Consider the following 13711-nt stretch of genomic DNA (forward strand, 5'->3'; position numbering starts at 1 on the left):
TCTCTCTGTGTCTCTCTCTGTGTCTCTCTCTGTGTGTCTCTCTGTGTGTCTCTCTGTGTCTCTGTCTCTCTGTCTCTCTCTGTGTCTCTGTCTCTCTCTGTGTCTCTGTCTCTCTCTGTCTCTCTGTCTCTCTCTGTCTCTCTCTGTCTCTCTCTGTCTCTCTCTGTCTCTCTCTGTCTCTCTCTGTCTCTCTCTGTCTACACACACACACCTCTATACCACATAGTCTATATAACACTATGTATATAACACACTCTCTCTATACAACACCCTGTTTATAACACTGTCTCTCTCTCTCTCTCTCTCTCTCTCTCTCTATATATATATATATATATATATATATATACACACCGCTCTGTATATAAAACACACTCAGTCTCTATATAACGCACACTATATATAACACACACTATCTCTATATAACACAGAGAGATAGTATGTGTTATATATAGACTATGTTATAAAGAGAGATAGTATGTGTAATATAGAGACACTGTGTGTTCTATAGAGAGATAGTATAACACATACTATCTCCCTATATAACACACAGTCTCTATATAACAGTCTCTATATAACATACACTATCTCTCTATAGAACACACAGTCTCTATATAACACATACTATCTCTATATAACACACATTATCTCTTTATAACACATATAGAGAGATAGTATGTGTTATATAGAGTCACTGTTATATAGAGACTGTTATATAGAGAGATAGTATGTGTTATATAGAGAGATAGTATAACACATACTATCTCTCTATATACCACACAGTCTCTATATACCACACAGTCTCTCTGTATAACACATGGTCTCTCTGTATAACACACGGTCTCTCTGTATAACACACGGTCTCTCTGTATAACACACAGTCTCTCTCTGTATAACACAGTCTCTATATATAACACACAGTCTCTCTGTATAACACAGTCTCTATATATAACACACAGTCTCTGTATAACACACAGTCTCTCTGTATAACACACTCTATATATAACACAGTCTCTCTGTATAACAGTCTCTCTATCTCTCTATATAACACACAGTCTCTGTATAACACACTGTCTCTCTGTATAACACACAGTCTCTCTGTATAACACACAGTCTCTCTGTATAACACACAGTCTCTCTCTCTCTCTCTCTCTATATATATATATATATATATATAACACAGTCTCTCTGTATAAGTCTCTCTATATAACACACTATCTCTCTATATAACAGTCTCTATATAACACATACTATCTCTATATATAACACACATTCTCTCTGTATAACACAGTCTCTCTCTGTATAACACAGTCTCTCTGAATAAGTCACTCTATATAACACACTATCTCTCTATATAAGAGTCTCTATATATCATATACTACCTCTATATATAACACACAGTCTCTCTGTATAACACACTCTATATATAACACAGTCTCTCTGTATAACAGTCTCTCTATATACCACACTCTCTCTCTATATAACACAAAGTATCTATATAACAGACACTATCTCTCTATATAACACACAGTCTCTGGATAACACACAGTCTCTCTGTATAAGTCTCTCTATATAACACACAGTCTCTATATAACACATACTATCTCTATATATAACACACAGTCTCTCTCTGTATAACACACAGTATCTATATAACACACACTCTCTATATAACACATACACTCTCTCTGTATAACACATACACTCTCTCTGTATAACACAGTATCTCTCTGTATAACACACAGTCTCTCTCTGTATAACACACAGTCTCTCTCTGTATAACACACTCTATATATAACACAGTCTCTCTGTATAACAGTCTCTCGATCTCTCTATATAACACACAGTCTCTATATAACACAAAGTCTCTATATAACAGACACTATCTATCTCTATCTCTCTATATAACACACAGTCTCTCTATATAACACACACTCTCTCTCTCTCTATATATATATATAACACAGTCTCTCTGTATAAGTCTCTCTATATAACACACTATCTCTCTATATAACAGTCTCTATATAACACATACTATCTCTATATATAACACAGTCTCTCTGTATAACACACTCTATATATAACACAGTCTCTCTGTATAACAGTCTCTCTATATACCACACTATCTCTCTATATAACACAAAGTCTCTATATAACAGACACTATCTCTATATAACACACAGTCTCTCTCTCTCTATATATATAACACAGTCTCTCTGTATAAGTCTCTCTATATCACACAGTCTCTATATAACACACACTATCTCTATATATAACACAACACACACTCTCTCTGTTTAACACACACTATCTATATAACACACAGTCTCTCTATATAACACACTGTCTCTCTGTATAACAGTCTCTCTGTATAACACACAGTCTCTCTGTATAACACAGTCTCTCTGTATAACACACAGTCTCTCTATATAACACACAGTCTCTCTGTATAACACACAGTCTCTCTGTATAACACACAGTCTCTATATATAACACACAGTCTCTCTATATAACACACAGTCTCTCTCTGTATAACACACAGTCTCTCTGTATAACACAGTATCTATATAACACAGTCTCTCTCTGTTTAACACACAGTCTCTCTCTGTATAACACACAGTCTCTCTGTATAACACACAGTCTCTCTGTATAACACACATTCTCTCTGTATAACACACATTCTCTCTGTATAACACACATTCTCTCTCTGTATAACACACACAGTCTCTGTATAACACACAGTCTCTCTGTATAACACACACACAGTCTCTGTATAACACACACACAGTCTCTGTATAACACACACACAGTCTCTCTCTGTAGAACACACAGTCTCTCTCTGTAGAACACACACAGTCTCTCTCTGTAGAACACACACAGTCTCTCTCTGTATAACACACACAGTCTCTCTCTGTATAACACACACAGTCTCTGTAGAACACACAGTCTCTATATAACACACAGTCTCTCTGTATAACACACATTCTCTCTCTGTATAACACACACAGTCTCTGTATAACACACACACAGTCTCTGTATAACACACACACAGTCTCTGTATAACACACACAGTCTCTCTCTGTAGAACACACACAGTCTCTCTCTGTAGAACACACACAGTCTCTCTCTGTATAACACACACAGTCTCTCTCTGTATAACACACACAGTCTCTGTAGAACACACAGTCTCTGTATAACACAGTCTCTGTATAACACACAGTCTCTCTCTGTAGAACACACACAGTCTCTCTCTGTAGAACACACACAGTCTCTGTATAACACACAGTCTCTCTCTGTATAACACACACAGTCTCTCTCTGTATAACACACAGTCTCTGTAGAACACACAGTCTCTGTAGAACACACAGTCTCTCTCTGTATAACACACAGTCTCTGTATAACACACAGTCTCTCTCTGTATGACACACAGTCTCTCTCTGTATAACACACAGTCTCTCTCTGTATAACACAGTCTAGCAGTCACTGCTTGGTAATATAACCATAAAGAGGACAAGCCCCGCCTACTGGATACGCCCACTCCCCCTAGAACACACGCCGGCCCCGCCCCTAAATGTGTCTACTCCTCTTCCGTTTGCTGGTTGAGCGTCGCGCAGTGCACGTTGGGAAGAATACCGTAGTAACGGTTGCTAGGGAAGCAGAATGGCAAGTGTGAGAAACATGGTGAAACAAAGTATCCAGATCTTTTCCCGAATCAAACCCAGCAAGAGGCAGCCTGGGGTAATTCATATATTATTATTATTACTATATTATTATTATATATTATTATTATTATTATTATTATTATTATTATATCTTATTATTATATATTATTATATTATATTATATGTACACCAGCCTGGGGTAATTCATATATTATATTATTATTATTATTATTATTATATATTATTATATTATATGTACACCAGCCTGGGGTAATTCATATATTATATTATTATTATTATTATTATTATATATTATTATATATTATTATATTATATGTACACCAGCCTAGGGTAATTCATATATTATATTATTATTATTATATCTTATTATATTATTATTATTATTATTATTATTACTACTATTATTATATATTATTATATTATATGTACACCAGCCTAGGGTAATTCATATATTATATTATTATTATTATTATTATTATTATTATAAATTATTATATATTATTATATTATTTGTACACCAGCCTGGGGTAATTCATATATTATATTATTATTATTATTATATCTTATTATATTATTATTATTATTATTATATCTTATTATAATTATATATTATTATTATTATTATTTTATTATATTATATGTACAACAGCCTGGGGTAATTCATATATTATATTATTATTAATATTATATATTATTATATTATATGTACAACAGCCTGGGGTAATTCATATACAGATATATGGCTCGGTTACCGAACAACCGCACGAACCAGATACCACCCTGGAGCTTGTTAACACCTATTAACAACTTGTAACGTTTCTCACCGCATTGTTCTAATTGTTCGCCTGGGTGGCCACAATTTCTATGGACAACCACGAGGTGGCGGCCATCTTGTTCGCATGAACGCATGTAGCGATGTTTGGGCATGAATTTCAGACACAGAAACTCCCGAACACCGCTGGACTTCTATCAACGCCTGCGTTTGGTTCTATACAACTTAGAAGGGCACTGTTCGGTCATTTGTCTGGATGAGGGGAACAAGCTCCAGGGTAAGACTATTGACTCTGTTCGGTAGTTTGTTAGTTTTCAAACTACCGAACTTGACCGACCGCAAGCCCTGATTTTCTGGAACTGTTGTAGGCATGGGACCATGCCTGCAGTCAGTCAAATAAATGACTTCCAGGGAATTCCTGAACCCCTGAACTGATATGGGTGATTTTTGGATAAGTTGGTCACCCAGATCAGGGCTATCAGGGTATGTAACTTTTGTGGGGATTATGTGTGTTTTAACCCCTTAAGGACACATGACATGTGTGACATGTCATGTTTCCCTTTTATTCCAGAAGTTTGGTCCTTAAACTTTTGGGGTGTTTGTAAAAAAATTATGTTTTTTCTGTGCTTGGACATAATTAGATTAGATTAGTACAGTTCCTGATACAATTATCTCCCAGCACAGAGGAGGGATTATCTTATTTTGTATGGGAGTTTCCTGGACCTGAGAGCTAATGTGATTGCTTTATTTATATTGTGGTTTACTCTCTGGTCCAGGCGGGAGTGCCCCTTGCATGGTGACTGTCATAAAAGGCCAGTTGTGGCTACCATTAAACTGAGATTTGTTTTACCCTTCATGAAGTCTAGGCTCATGGTTGGGGGATTGGAGAGCTATATTCACACTCTGGGGATTGCTATAATCACTATACTCCTTTGGATCACAACATTTCAGTGTGTAGACTACCCACTGGAAGCTGGATCCTGGTCTTGGGTCCAAGGTGGGTGGAGGACAGTGAGACCCCAACCAAGCTGCGGCAGTTTGTGGGGTTTACGGTGGTTATGGTGTTCCAGTGCAGTGCTTGTTGTCCTCGCAAGTACTAGGAAGCAGCGATTGTCGGAGATACCTGGTTGGGGTGCCAGGAGGTCCGTCACATGCATATATCCCAGCATTCAAACATCAAAACTACATAAAAACACACTCCTACTATCAAATGACAAAACTACATGCAAACTCATCCCTGTAATCAAATACCAACACTACTGTGAAGGATTTTCCATGTACTTGCCTGTGGGCCCTCAGTTAAACCCTCTACCTGCTGTTTTAATGCCTGTATCCGTTCGGTTCAATATGTATAAAATAAATGTATTCGTTTACCGAACAGAGACCACACACCTTGGGTAGCAATCAGCATTAGAACACAGAGAAACCGCAACTTAACTTCTACTAGGTGGCCGCCATTCGACATACGAACACGTGGTGAGAACAAAGGATGGTGGCCATCTTAGAACTCACGAACGCGGTTAGCGGGACTTATGCAGGGATTGCCTGGAACTAATTTCGGCACGGCAACCATGCGAACGCCCGGTCCCCATGGAAGTCCTGCATGAATACGTTCCCCTCCACGAATCAAACTGGCGTTCGGTAGATAGAATCTACCGAATGAGGGGAACATTCACATGTAACCAGCTGCACCATACGAACGGTGGTTTTCGTGTAGTTAGATGCGAACGGAGACCGGCTCTTGCTACTGATTCTATGGAACTCTAGATCGGATACCTCCACATGGCAAGCCGGTCAAACTTCCACACGATGCGACACGGAAACTACCGAACGGAAATTCGTGAAATTTGTATATATGACCACCAGTATCCTCAGCTACCCAGGGATGTTGTATAAACATGTTTGTATGTTGTATAAAAAGTACTTTTCTGAAATTGTTAAAAACTGTAAATGTTCTGGCCAGCAGATAATTGAGCTGTGTGTATTGTTAAAACTCAATTATCTAGCCTGGCCCAGATGAGGAGTTTTATGTTGCATAAATTGTGAGTTCTGTGTGCCAGTAAATCAGTCTTGTTCCAGCATTAAGCTTTGGCTCATGTGTGGATTATTCGGCGATTCCAGGGATATTTCTACTCGTGGAATATTGGGTGATTTTCTTTTATGGGAAGAAGGGAATACTTGACGGAGTAACGGATTGTACCGTCACAACTACAGAAAAAACACAGTCCTACTATCAAATGCCAACACTACATACTGTACAAACACACCTGTGTAATCAAATACCAACACTACATACAAACACAGTCCTACTATCAAATGCCAACACTACACGCAAACACACTCCTGTAATCAAATACCAACACTACATACAAACACACTCCTACTATCAAATGCCAACACTACATACAAACACACCTCTGTAATCAAATACCAACACTACATACAAACACACCCCTGTAATCAAATACCAACACACTCCTACTATCAAATGCCAACATTACATGCAAACACACCCCTGTAATCAAATACCAACACTACATACAAACACACTCCTACTATCAAATGCCAACACTACATACAAACACACCCCTGTAATCAAATACCAACACTACATACAAACACACCCCTGTAATCAAATACCAACACTACATACAAACACACCCCTGTAATCAAATACCAACACTACATGCAAACACACCCCTGTAATCAAATACCAACACTACATACAAACACACCCCTGTAATCAAATACCAACACACTCCTACTATCAAATGCCAACACTACATGCAAACACACCCCTGTAATCAAATACCAACACCACATAGAAACACACCCCTGTAATCAAATACCAACACCACATACAAACACACCCCTGTTATCAAATACCAACACTACATACAAACACAGTCCTACTATCAAATGCCAACACTACATGCAAACACACCCCTGTAATCAAATACCAACACTACATACAAACACACCCCTGTAATCAAATACCAACACTACATACAAACACACCCCTGTAATCAAATACCAACACTACATACAAACACAGTCCTGCATTCAAACACCAACACTACATGCAATCACACCACTGCTTTTAAGAAGCAACAGTAAATATTAACACACAACTGCATTCAAATGCCAACACTATACACAAATAGACCCCTTCATTTCACACACACATACTCCATTTATAAACATGCTTATATCGTTGCGGAATGTGTTGGTGCTGGGGGCAGAATAATTTCTTGCACTGCGGCCCTATCTGCATCAGTTCCGCCTCTGTTTCAACATATGATCTCTTTAGCACTTACTTAAAATCCTGAACACATATTGTCTCATTAATACAGATGCTCTTACAAACTGTTATTGCTATGGTTGGGGAGCTGTATATAGTGTTCCCCCCAGTGACTGACTGCCGTATATCGTGACTTACAATGTACACTAGTCAATGTGTGATGTAATTCCAGTAAAATACAAGTTTAGCAGGCTAAGATTGCCACAAGGCATATGTATGTATATGTGTTTGTAGTATCAGTTAGTTAATTACACGTAGCTAAGATACTGTTATCACTGTACTGACCAGGTGCAGGAATGTAAGAACTGGAATTACGCGTCCCTCTCCTTTGTATCAGATGAGCCACGTGGTTAGACCGGATGGATGAGTTTAGACTCTATTCATTAAATAGGTTAAGGGTATGTGTGGGTGTAGTTAATTGTGGGAGGAGCTACAGTGCTATATAAGGAATGTACTCTATGTATTCAGTACTCAGACTTTGCTGTATTTTGGTGACGCTAGTCCCTCTGAGTCCCGATCGGTGATCCAATAAAGAATCTCTTCCTTCCTGAAGAAACCTGTGTCCATCTCTCTGTGCTTGGCTTCCGTCAGTTTCTCCGGTATCATTTGGTGCATTGGCCGGGAAGCTCATCGTTCAACGGTAGCTGAGAGGCAGAGGCGTGAGACGGTCTATCTTTGCCCACGTTCTCTACGGCTGCACCCCTGAACTTCTGCGTGGACCTCCCTTCGTCTCGGCGCCACTGGTCTGTTGTCCAGGAGATCATCGGCCTCTACGTGAGAAGTGCTGGGGTGTCCCCGTCGATGAGTGTGAACTCAGGTTCAGGAACGAGGAGGTAAGATAACTGCTGTTTTAGACGGCAGGACCCGCTAGGGGTATACCGATTGTGCGGTAGGCCCAAAGGGGTTTTTGAATCTGTATCTGCCCCCTCTGTCGGAGGGAAGGAGCGAAGGCGCACCGCTCGATCGAACGCTCTTTAGTCAGACCGTTTGATTTGGTTAGTCAGGCGGGGTCCTGGTGTAAGATAGCCCTAGCCGGACACCGGTGTCTTGTCTAGACTAGCGTTCTAGGGTGTATATTACGTTCGCTAGGTCGGAGGGACCGGGAGACTAAGCGGCGCCTGTGTAAATTCGGTTCGCTAGTTCTCATCCTATCTGGGCTAAGTGGGAAGGCGTGTAAATTTGGAACCCACTAGACTTTTGATAGTGCGACTAAGAGGCGCCTGTGTAAATTCGGTTCTCTAGCTCGCTATATATGTGGTGATTGGGCAGTGTGGCTAACCAAAACGGGTGTATATAGTTTTAGGTAGTCCATTCAAGGTACTGGCCAATAGTTTAGTTGGGAATTGTAAATGTGTTAACGATTGTTTTAGTAAAGTGTATATCTTGTTAGATAGCGCGAGCTCAGCCGTCTAGCGAGAGTGTTAATAGTGTGTTGCTGTATTATAGTGCACGGTACCATAACCCTGTATATTTACTGACATTATATAATAAGTACTAATCATTGTCGTCCATTGCATGTTTAACACCATAACCACTAATAATTGTATTGTGACCTTAACTTGTGCTTTGACCTATGCTAACCGTACTGTAACCGCTATTTGTAAAAGACGATGTTACTGGGGTGTGTTATAGACGGGTAATTCGTATATAGAGAATTATAGCGTGGGTGACTGTATAGTTACGCCAAAGGGCATAATATTGATTATATAGTGACTGGTGTAACAGCTGTGTGTGTACGGGAATTCCCTGAGTGTTTATTGTTATTGTGTACGTTTCACTTGGTAACCGTACCACGTGGTGCTGTTGCCAGAGGAAACGGGTGTGACTGTTGAATAGTACGCGTGTATAGTAATCGTTGTCGACGACGTTCCACTGTTAAATATGGGTGCGTCGCAGTCAACGATTCCGGATCCCTTAGGATGTATGGTTAAGAATTTTAAAAAGGGATTCAAAGTTTGTGATTTTGGGGTAAAGATGTCTCCTGTACGTTTGGTCACTTTGTGCACTAGGGAGTGGCCTACTTTGGTTGCGGCATGGCCGCCACGTGGCAGTTTGGATCCAACTCTGGTACAGCGCTTACACGTGGCTGTATCGGGTAGGCCTGAACTTTACGGCCAGTTTCCTTATATTGACTGTTGGAGACAGGCCGTAAATGACTCGCCAAAATGGCTCCAGACATGCCACGAGGAGCAGTGTCGCCTCATGGTAGCTAGGACTTGCTCGTCCACTAGGACTGGTGTTAGGCCCATTTTGGACACGCCCCCTGAGTCCGAGATCCCTTTGCCGCCCCCTTACTTTCCGTTAAGAAGAAGTGACGCAAACGCAGGAAGTCCTGCACCCCTCCCCTCATTACCCTCATCCACTTCCGCTTCCTCCTCCAGTACAGGATCCACCCCCCCTCGTACTAAATCTCCCCTTCCGGAACCAGAATCCACCCCCATTAGAAACGAATATCCTGATTTGGCGCCACTTCAGACTTCCGGTCAAGCTTCATCTAGCTCGGCCCGAAGTGTTCTATTTACGACCTTTTCCCAAAACCGACCTCCCACATCCCCATACCCTATCTCTCCCCGACCGGAACCCATGACTGACGCCTCTCTACGTAGCCCCATCCAAACCCGACAGTTGACTGGTGCCCAACAATTAAAGCACTATCAGATGCCTCTTCGTCTGAATCCCGGGTCAGCCTATATTAATGCCGCAGGTCAAATGGCACAAGCTGACCCTGTCTTCGTATATGTTCCCTTCACTACAACCGATCTTTTAAACTGGAAGACCCACAATTCCTCGTATACTGAGAAACCACAAGCCATGACTGATCTGTTCACCTCAATAGTACAGACGCATAATCCGACATGGGCTGATTGCCAGCAGTTACTAATGACTTTATTTAACAATGAGGAAAGGACAAGAATAAATCAAGCAGCCATTAAAGCATTAGAAGATAGAGCCCGTGCTTTGAATCAAGCTAATCCAGCAGCATGGGCCGCAACACATTATCCCAACACTGATCCCGATTGGAACGTAAATGGTGCTGATATGGTTCAACTCAGAGCCTATAGAGACGCTATAATTGCTGGCATGAAAGCCGGAGGAAAGAAAGCCATTAACAGGTCGAAGACAGTTGAGGTGATCCAGAAAAGCGATGAAGCGCCCAGTGTCTTTTATGACCGATTATTGGAGGCGTACCGCTTGTACACCCCCTTTAATCCGGAAGACGCAGACAATTCCCGAATGGTTAACTCCGCCTTTGTCAGCCAAGCTTACGGAGATATTAAGCGCAAGCTACAAAAGTTAGAAGGGTTTGCAGGTATGTCAATCTCCCAACTAATGGAGGTAGCTAATAAGGTCTATATGAATAGGGAAACAGAAAGCAAGAAAGAGGAGGAGCGCAAGATGCGTAAAAAGGCTGATATGCTAGCGGTAGCAATCGCAGGCGTAGATAAACGGGGCCCAGATAGAGGCGATAGTAGATGGAATAGGGAGCCTTTGAGTAGGGATCAATGCGCGTATTGCAAGGAAGAAGGGCATTGGAGGAACGAATGTCCGCAAAGAGAGCAGTACGAGAGAGACCAACCCAGGGCAGGCTACGGAAACTTTAGAGGTAGAGCGAGAGGTAGAGGAGGCCCCGGAGGGAGTAATGGTTATAGAGGGAGTAATGGGAACAGAGGAAGTGTTAGGGAAGACAGGTATATTCCAGCAGCGCAAAGGTCCCGCGATAGAGAAGGTAGGGACTTTGTAGGATTGGCTGACACTGTCATGGAGGACTATTGATACCGACCGGGCTCCATCCCCCTTGGTCGAGCGGAGCCTATGGTCGATGTATCAATAGGGGGGAAAAGGAGTGCGTTCATGATCGACACTGGTGCTGAACATTCAGTGGTGACTAATCTAGTTGCTCCTCCATCTGGAAGGACTATTACTGTGATAGGAGCAACTGGAAGAAGTGCTGAAAAACCGGTTCTTAAAAGTCGACTCTGTACATTGGGAGGCCACGTAGTAAAACACCAATTCCTTTATATGCCTGAATGTCCAGTCCAATTGCTGGGACGTGATATGCTATCCAAATTACAAGCGCAGATTACGTTCCTACCAGATGGAACAACATCTTTAAAGTTTAATGGACCTTCAGGTATTATGACTTTATCCGTACCAAAGGAAGAAGAGTGGCGACTTTATACAGTGTTGACTAGCCAAAACCCTAGGAGTGATGAGACATTGTTTAACATACCAGGAGTTTGGGCAGAGAACAACCCACCAGGACTGGCCCGCAATATTCCACCAATAAAAATTGAACTGAAACATGGGGTTTATCCAGTGAGCCTAAGACAATATCACATTCCGCAGAAGGCTAAGAAGAACATCCAATCCTATCTGGATAAGTTCATACGGTATGGTATCCTAAAATTCTGTACTTCCCCCTGGAACACCCCATTGCTGCCTGTTCAAAAGCCCGGTACAGATGAGTATCGACCTGTACAGGACTTAAGAGCAGTCAATGATGCGGTTGTTAGCATACATCCAGTTGTACCCAATCCATATAACCTGCTTGCTTTAATTCCGGGCGGGGCTACTTACTTCACAGTCTTAGATCTCAAAGATGCCTTCTTTTGCCTCCGAATTGCCGCAGAAAGTCAATGTATTTTCGCTTTCCAGTGGGAGAACGCTGTAACGGGCTCAAAACGCCAAATGACTTGGACAAGACTGCCCCAAGGGTTTAAAAATTCACCTACCCTATTTGGTTCAGCTCTAAGTCAAGATCTACTGGATTTCGAGTCTATCCCAGGAGAATGTGTATTGTTACAATATGTAGATGACTTGTTGATAGCAGCAGTTACAAAAGAAATCTGTCAGCAAGCAACGCACGATCTACTACACATTCTCTGGAAGGCAGGATACAAGGTGTCTAGAAAGAAGGCTCAGTTGTGTTTGCCAACTGTCAAGTATCTAGGATTCCATATCTCTGAAGGTCAAAGAATTATGGGGCCAGAGAGAAAAGAAGCTGTCTGCCAAATACCAATACCCAAGAATAGAAGACAAGTGCGAGAATTCTTGGGGGCAGCAGGCTTCTGTAGGATATGGATTCCCAGCTATGCGATACTAGCAAAACCTCTGTACGCAGCTATCAAAGGTACAGAGCACGACCCCTTCTTATGGACCCAAGAACAGCAAACGGCATTTGAAGATGTGAAGAAGGCTTTGATGAGTGCCCCAGCATTAGGTCTACCTGATCACACACGACCATTCTACTTATACGTACATGAGCAAAGAAGAATGGCTGTGGGAGTATTGACACAGTACTTGGGATCATGGCAAAGACCTGTTGCCTACATGTCTAAGCAACTGGATGCAGTGGCCAGCGGACTTCCACCTTGTCTAAGAGCAGTAGCTGCAGCCGCCCTGCTAGTAGCTGAAGCCGATAAACTCACTCTGGGTCAAGAACTTTATGTACGAGTCCCACATGCAGTACAGACGTTGTTGGATTACAAAGGAAATCATTGGTTTAGTAACAGCCGTATGACCAAGTATCAAGCAATGTTGTGTGAAAACCCAAGAGTGCATTTAGAGACTGTAAACACCTTAAATCCAGCTACCCTTTTGCCGCAACCTACTGAAAGTCAACATGATTGTTTGGAAGTAATGGATGAAGTATTTTCAAGTAGACCAGATCTTCGTGATTTTCCCATCCAGAACCCCGATGTTCAATATTACACCGACGGCAGTAGTTATGTGAAAGAAGGGATCCGCTATGCAGGATATGCAGTGACAACAATAGACAAGGTGATAGAAGCTCGGCCACTGGCGAAAGGAACATCAGCACAAAAGGCAGAATTAATAGCACTAACACGAGCGTTACAATTGGCTGAAGGTTTAAGAGTAAATATCTATACGGACTCTAAGTATGCGTTTTTAACCACTCATGCCCACGGAGCTTTGTATAAAGAAAGAGGACTACTG

General features: G+C 41.4%; 1 protein-coding gene across 1 annotated transcript in view; it reads left to right on the forward strand.

Moving 5' to 3' along the window:
* The first annotated feature begins 3657 nt into the window (after positions 1-3657).
* Positions 3658-13711, forward strand: part of KIF6 (kinesin family member 6) — a 274702-nt gene continuing 264648 nt past the window's right edge. The window contains exon 1 of the mRNA XM_063441552.1: positions 3658-3735. Coding sequence (XP_063297622.1) covers positions 3658-3735 — 78 coding nt within the window. The remainder of the gene's footprint in view (positions 3736-13711) is intronic.

Source organism: Pelobates fuscus, chromosome 2, assembly GCF_036172605.1.
Source record: "Pelobates fuscus isolate aPelFus1 chromosome 2, aPelFus1.pri, whole genome shotgun sequence".
Taxonomy (NCBI): Eukaryota; Metazoa; Chordata; class Amphibia; order Anura; family Pelobatidae; genus Pelobates; species Pelobates fuscus.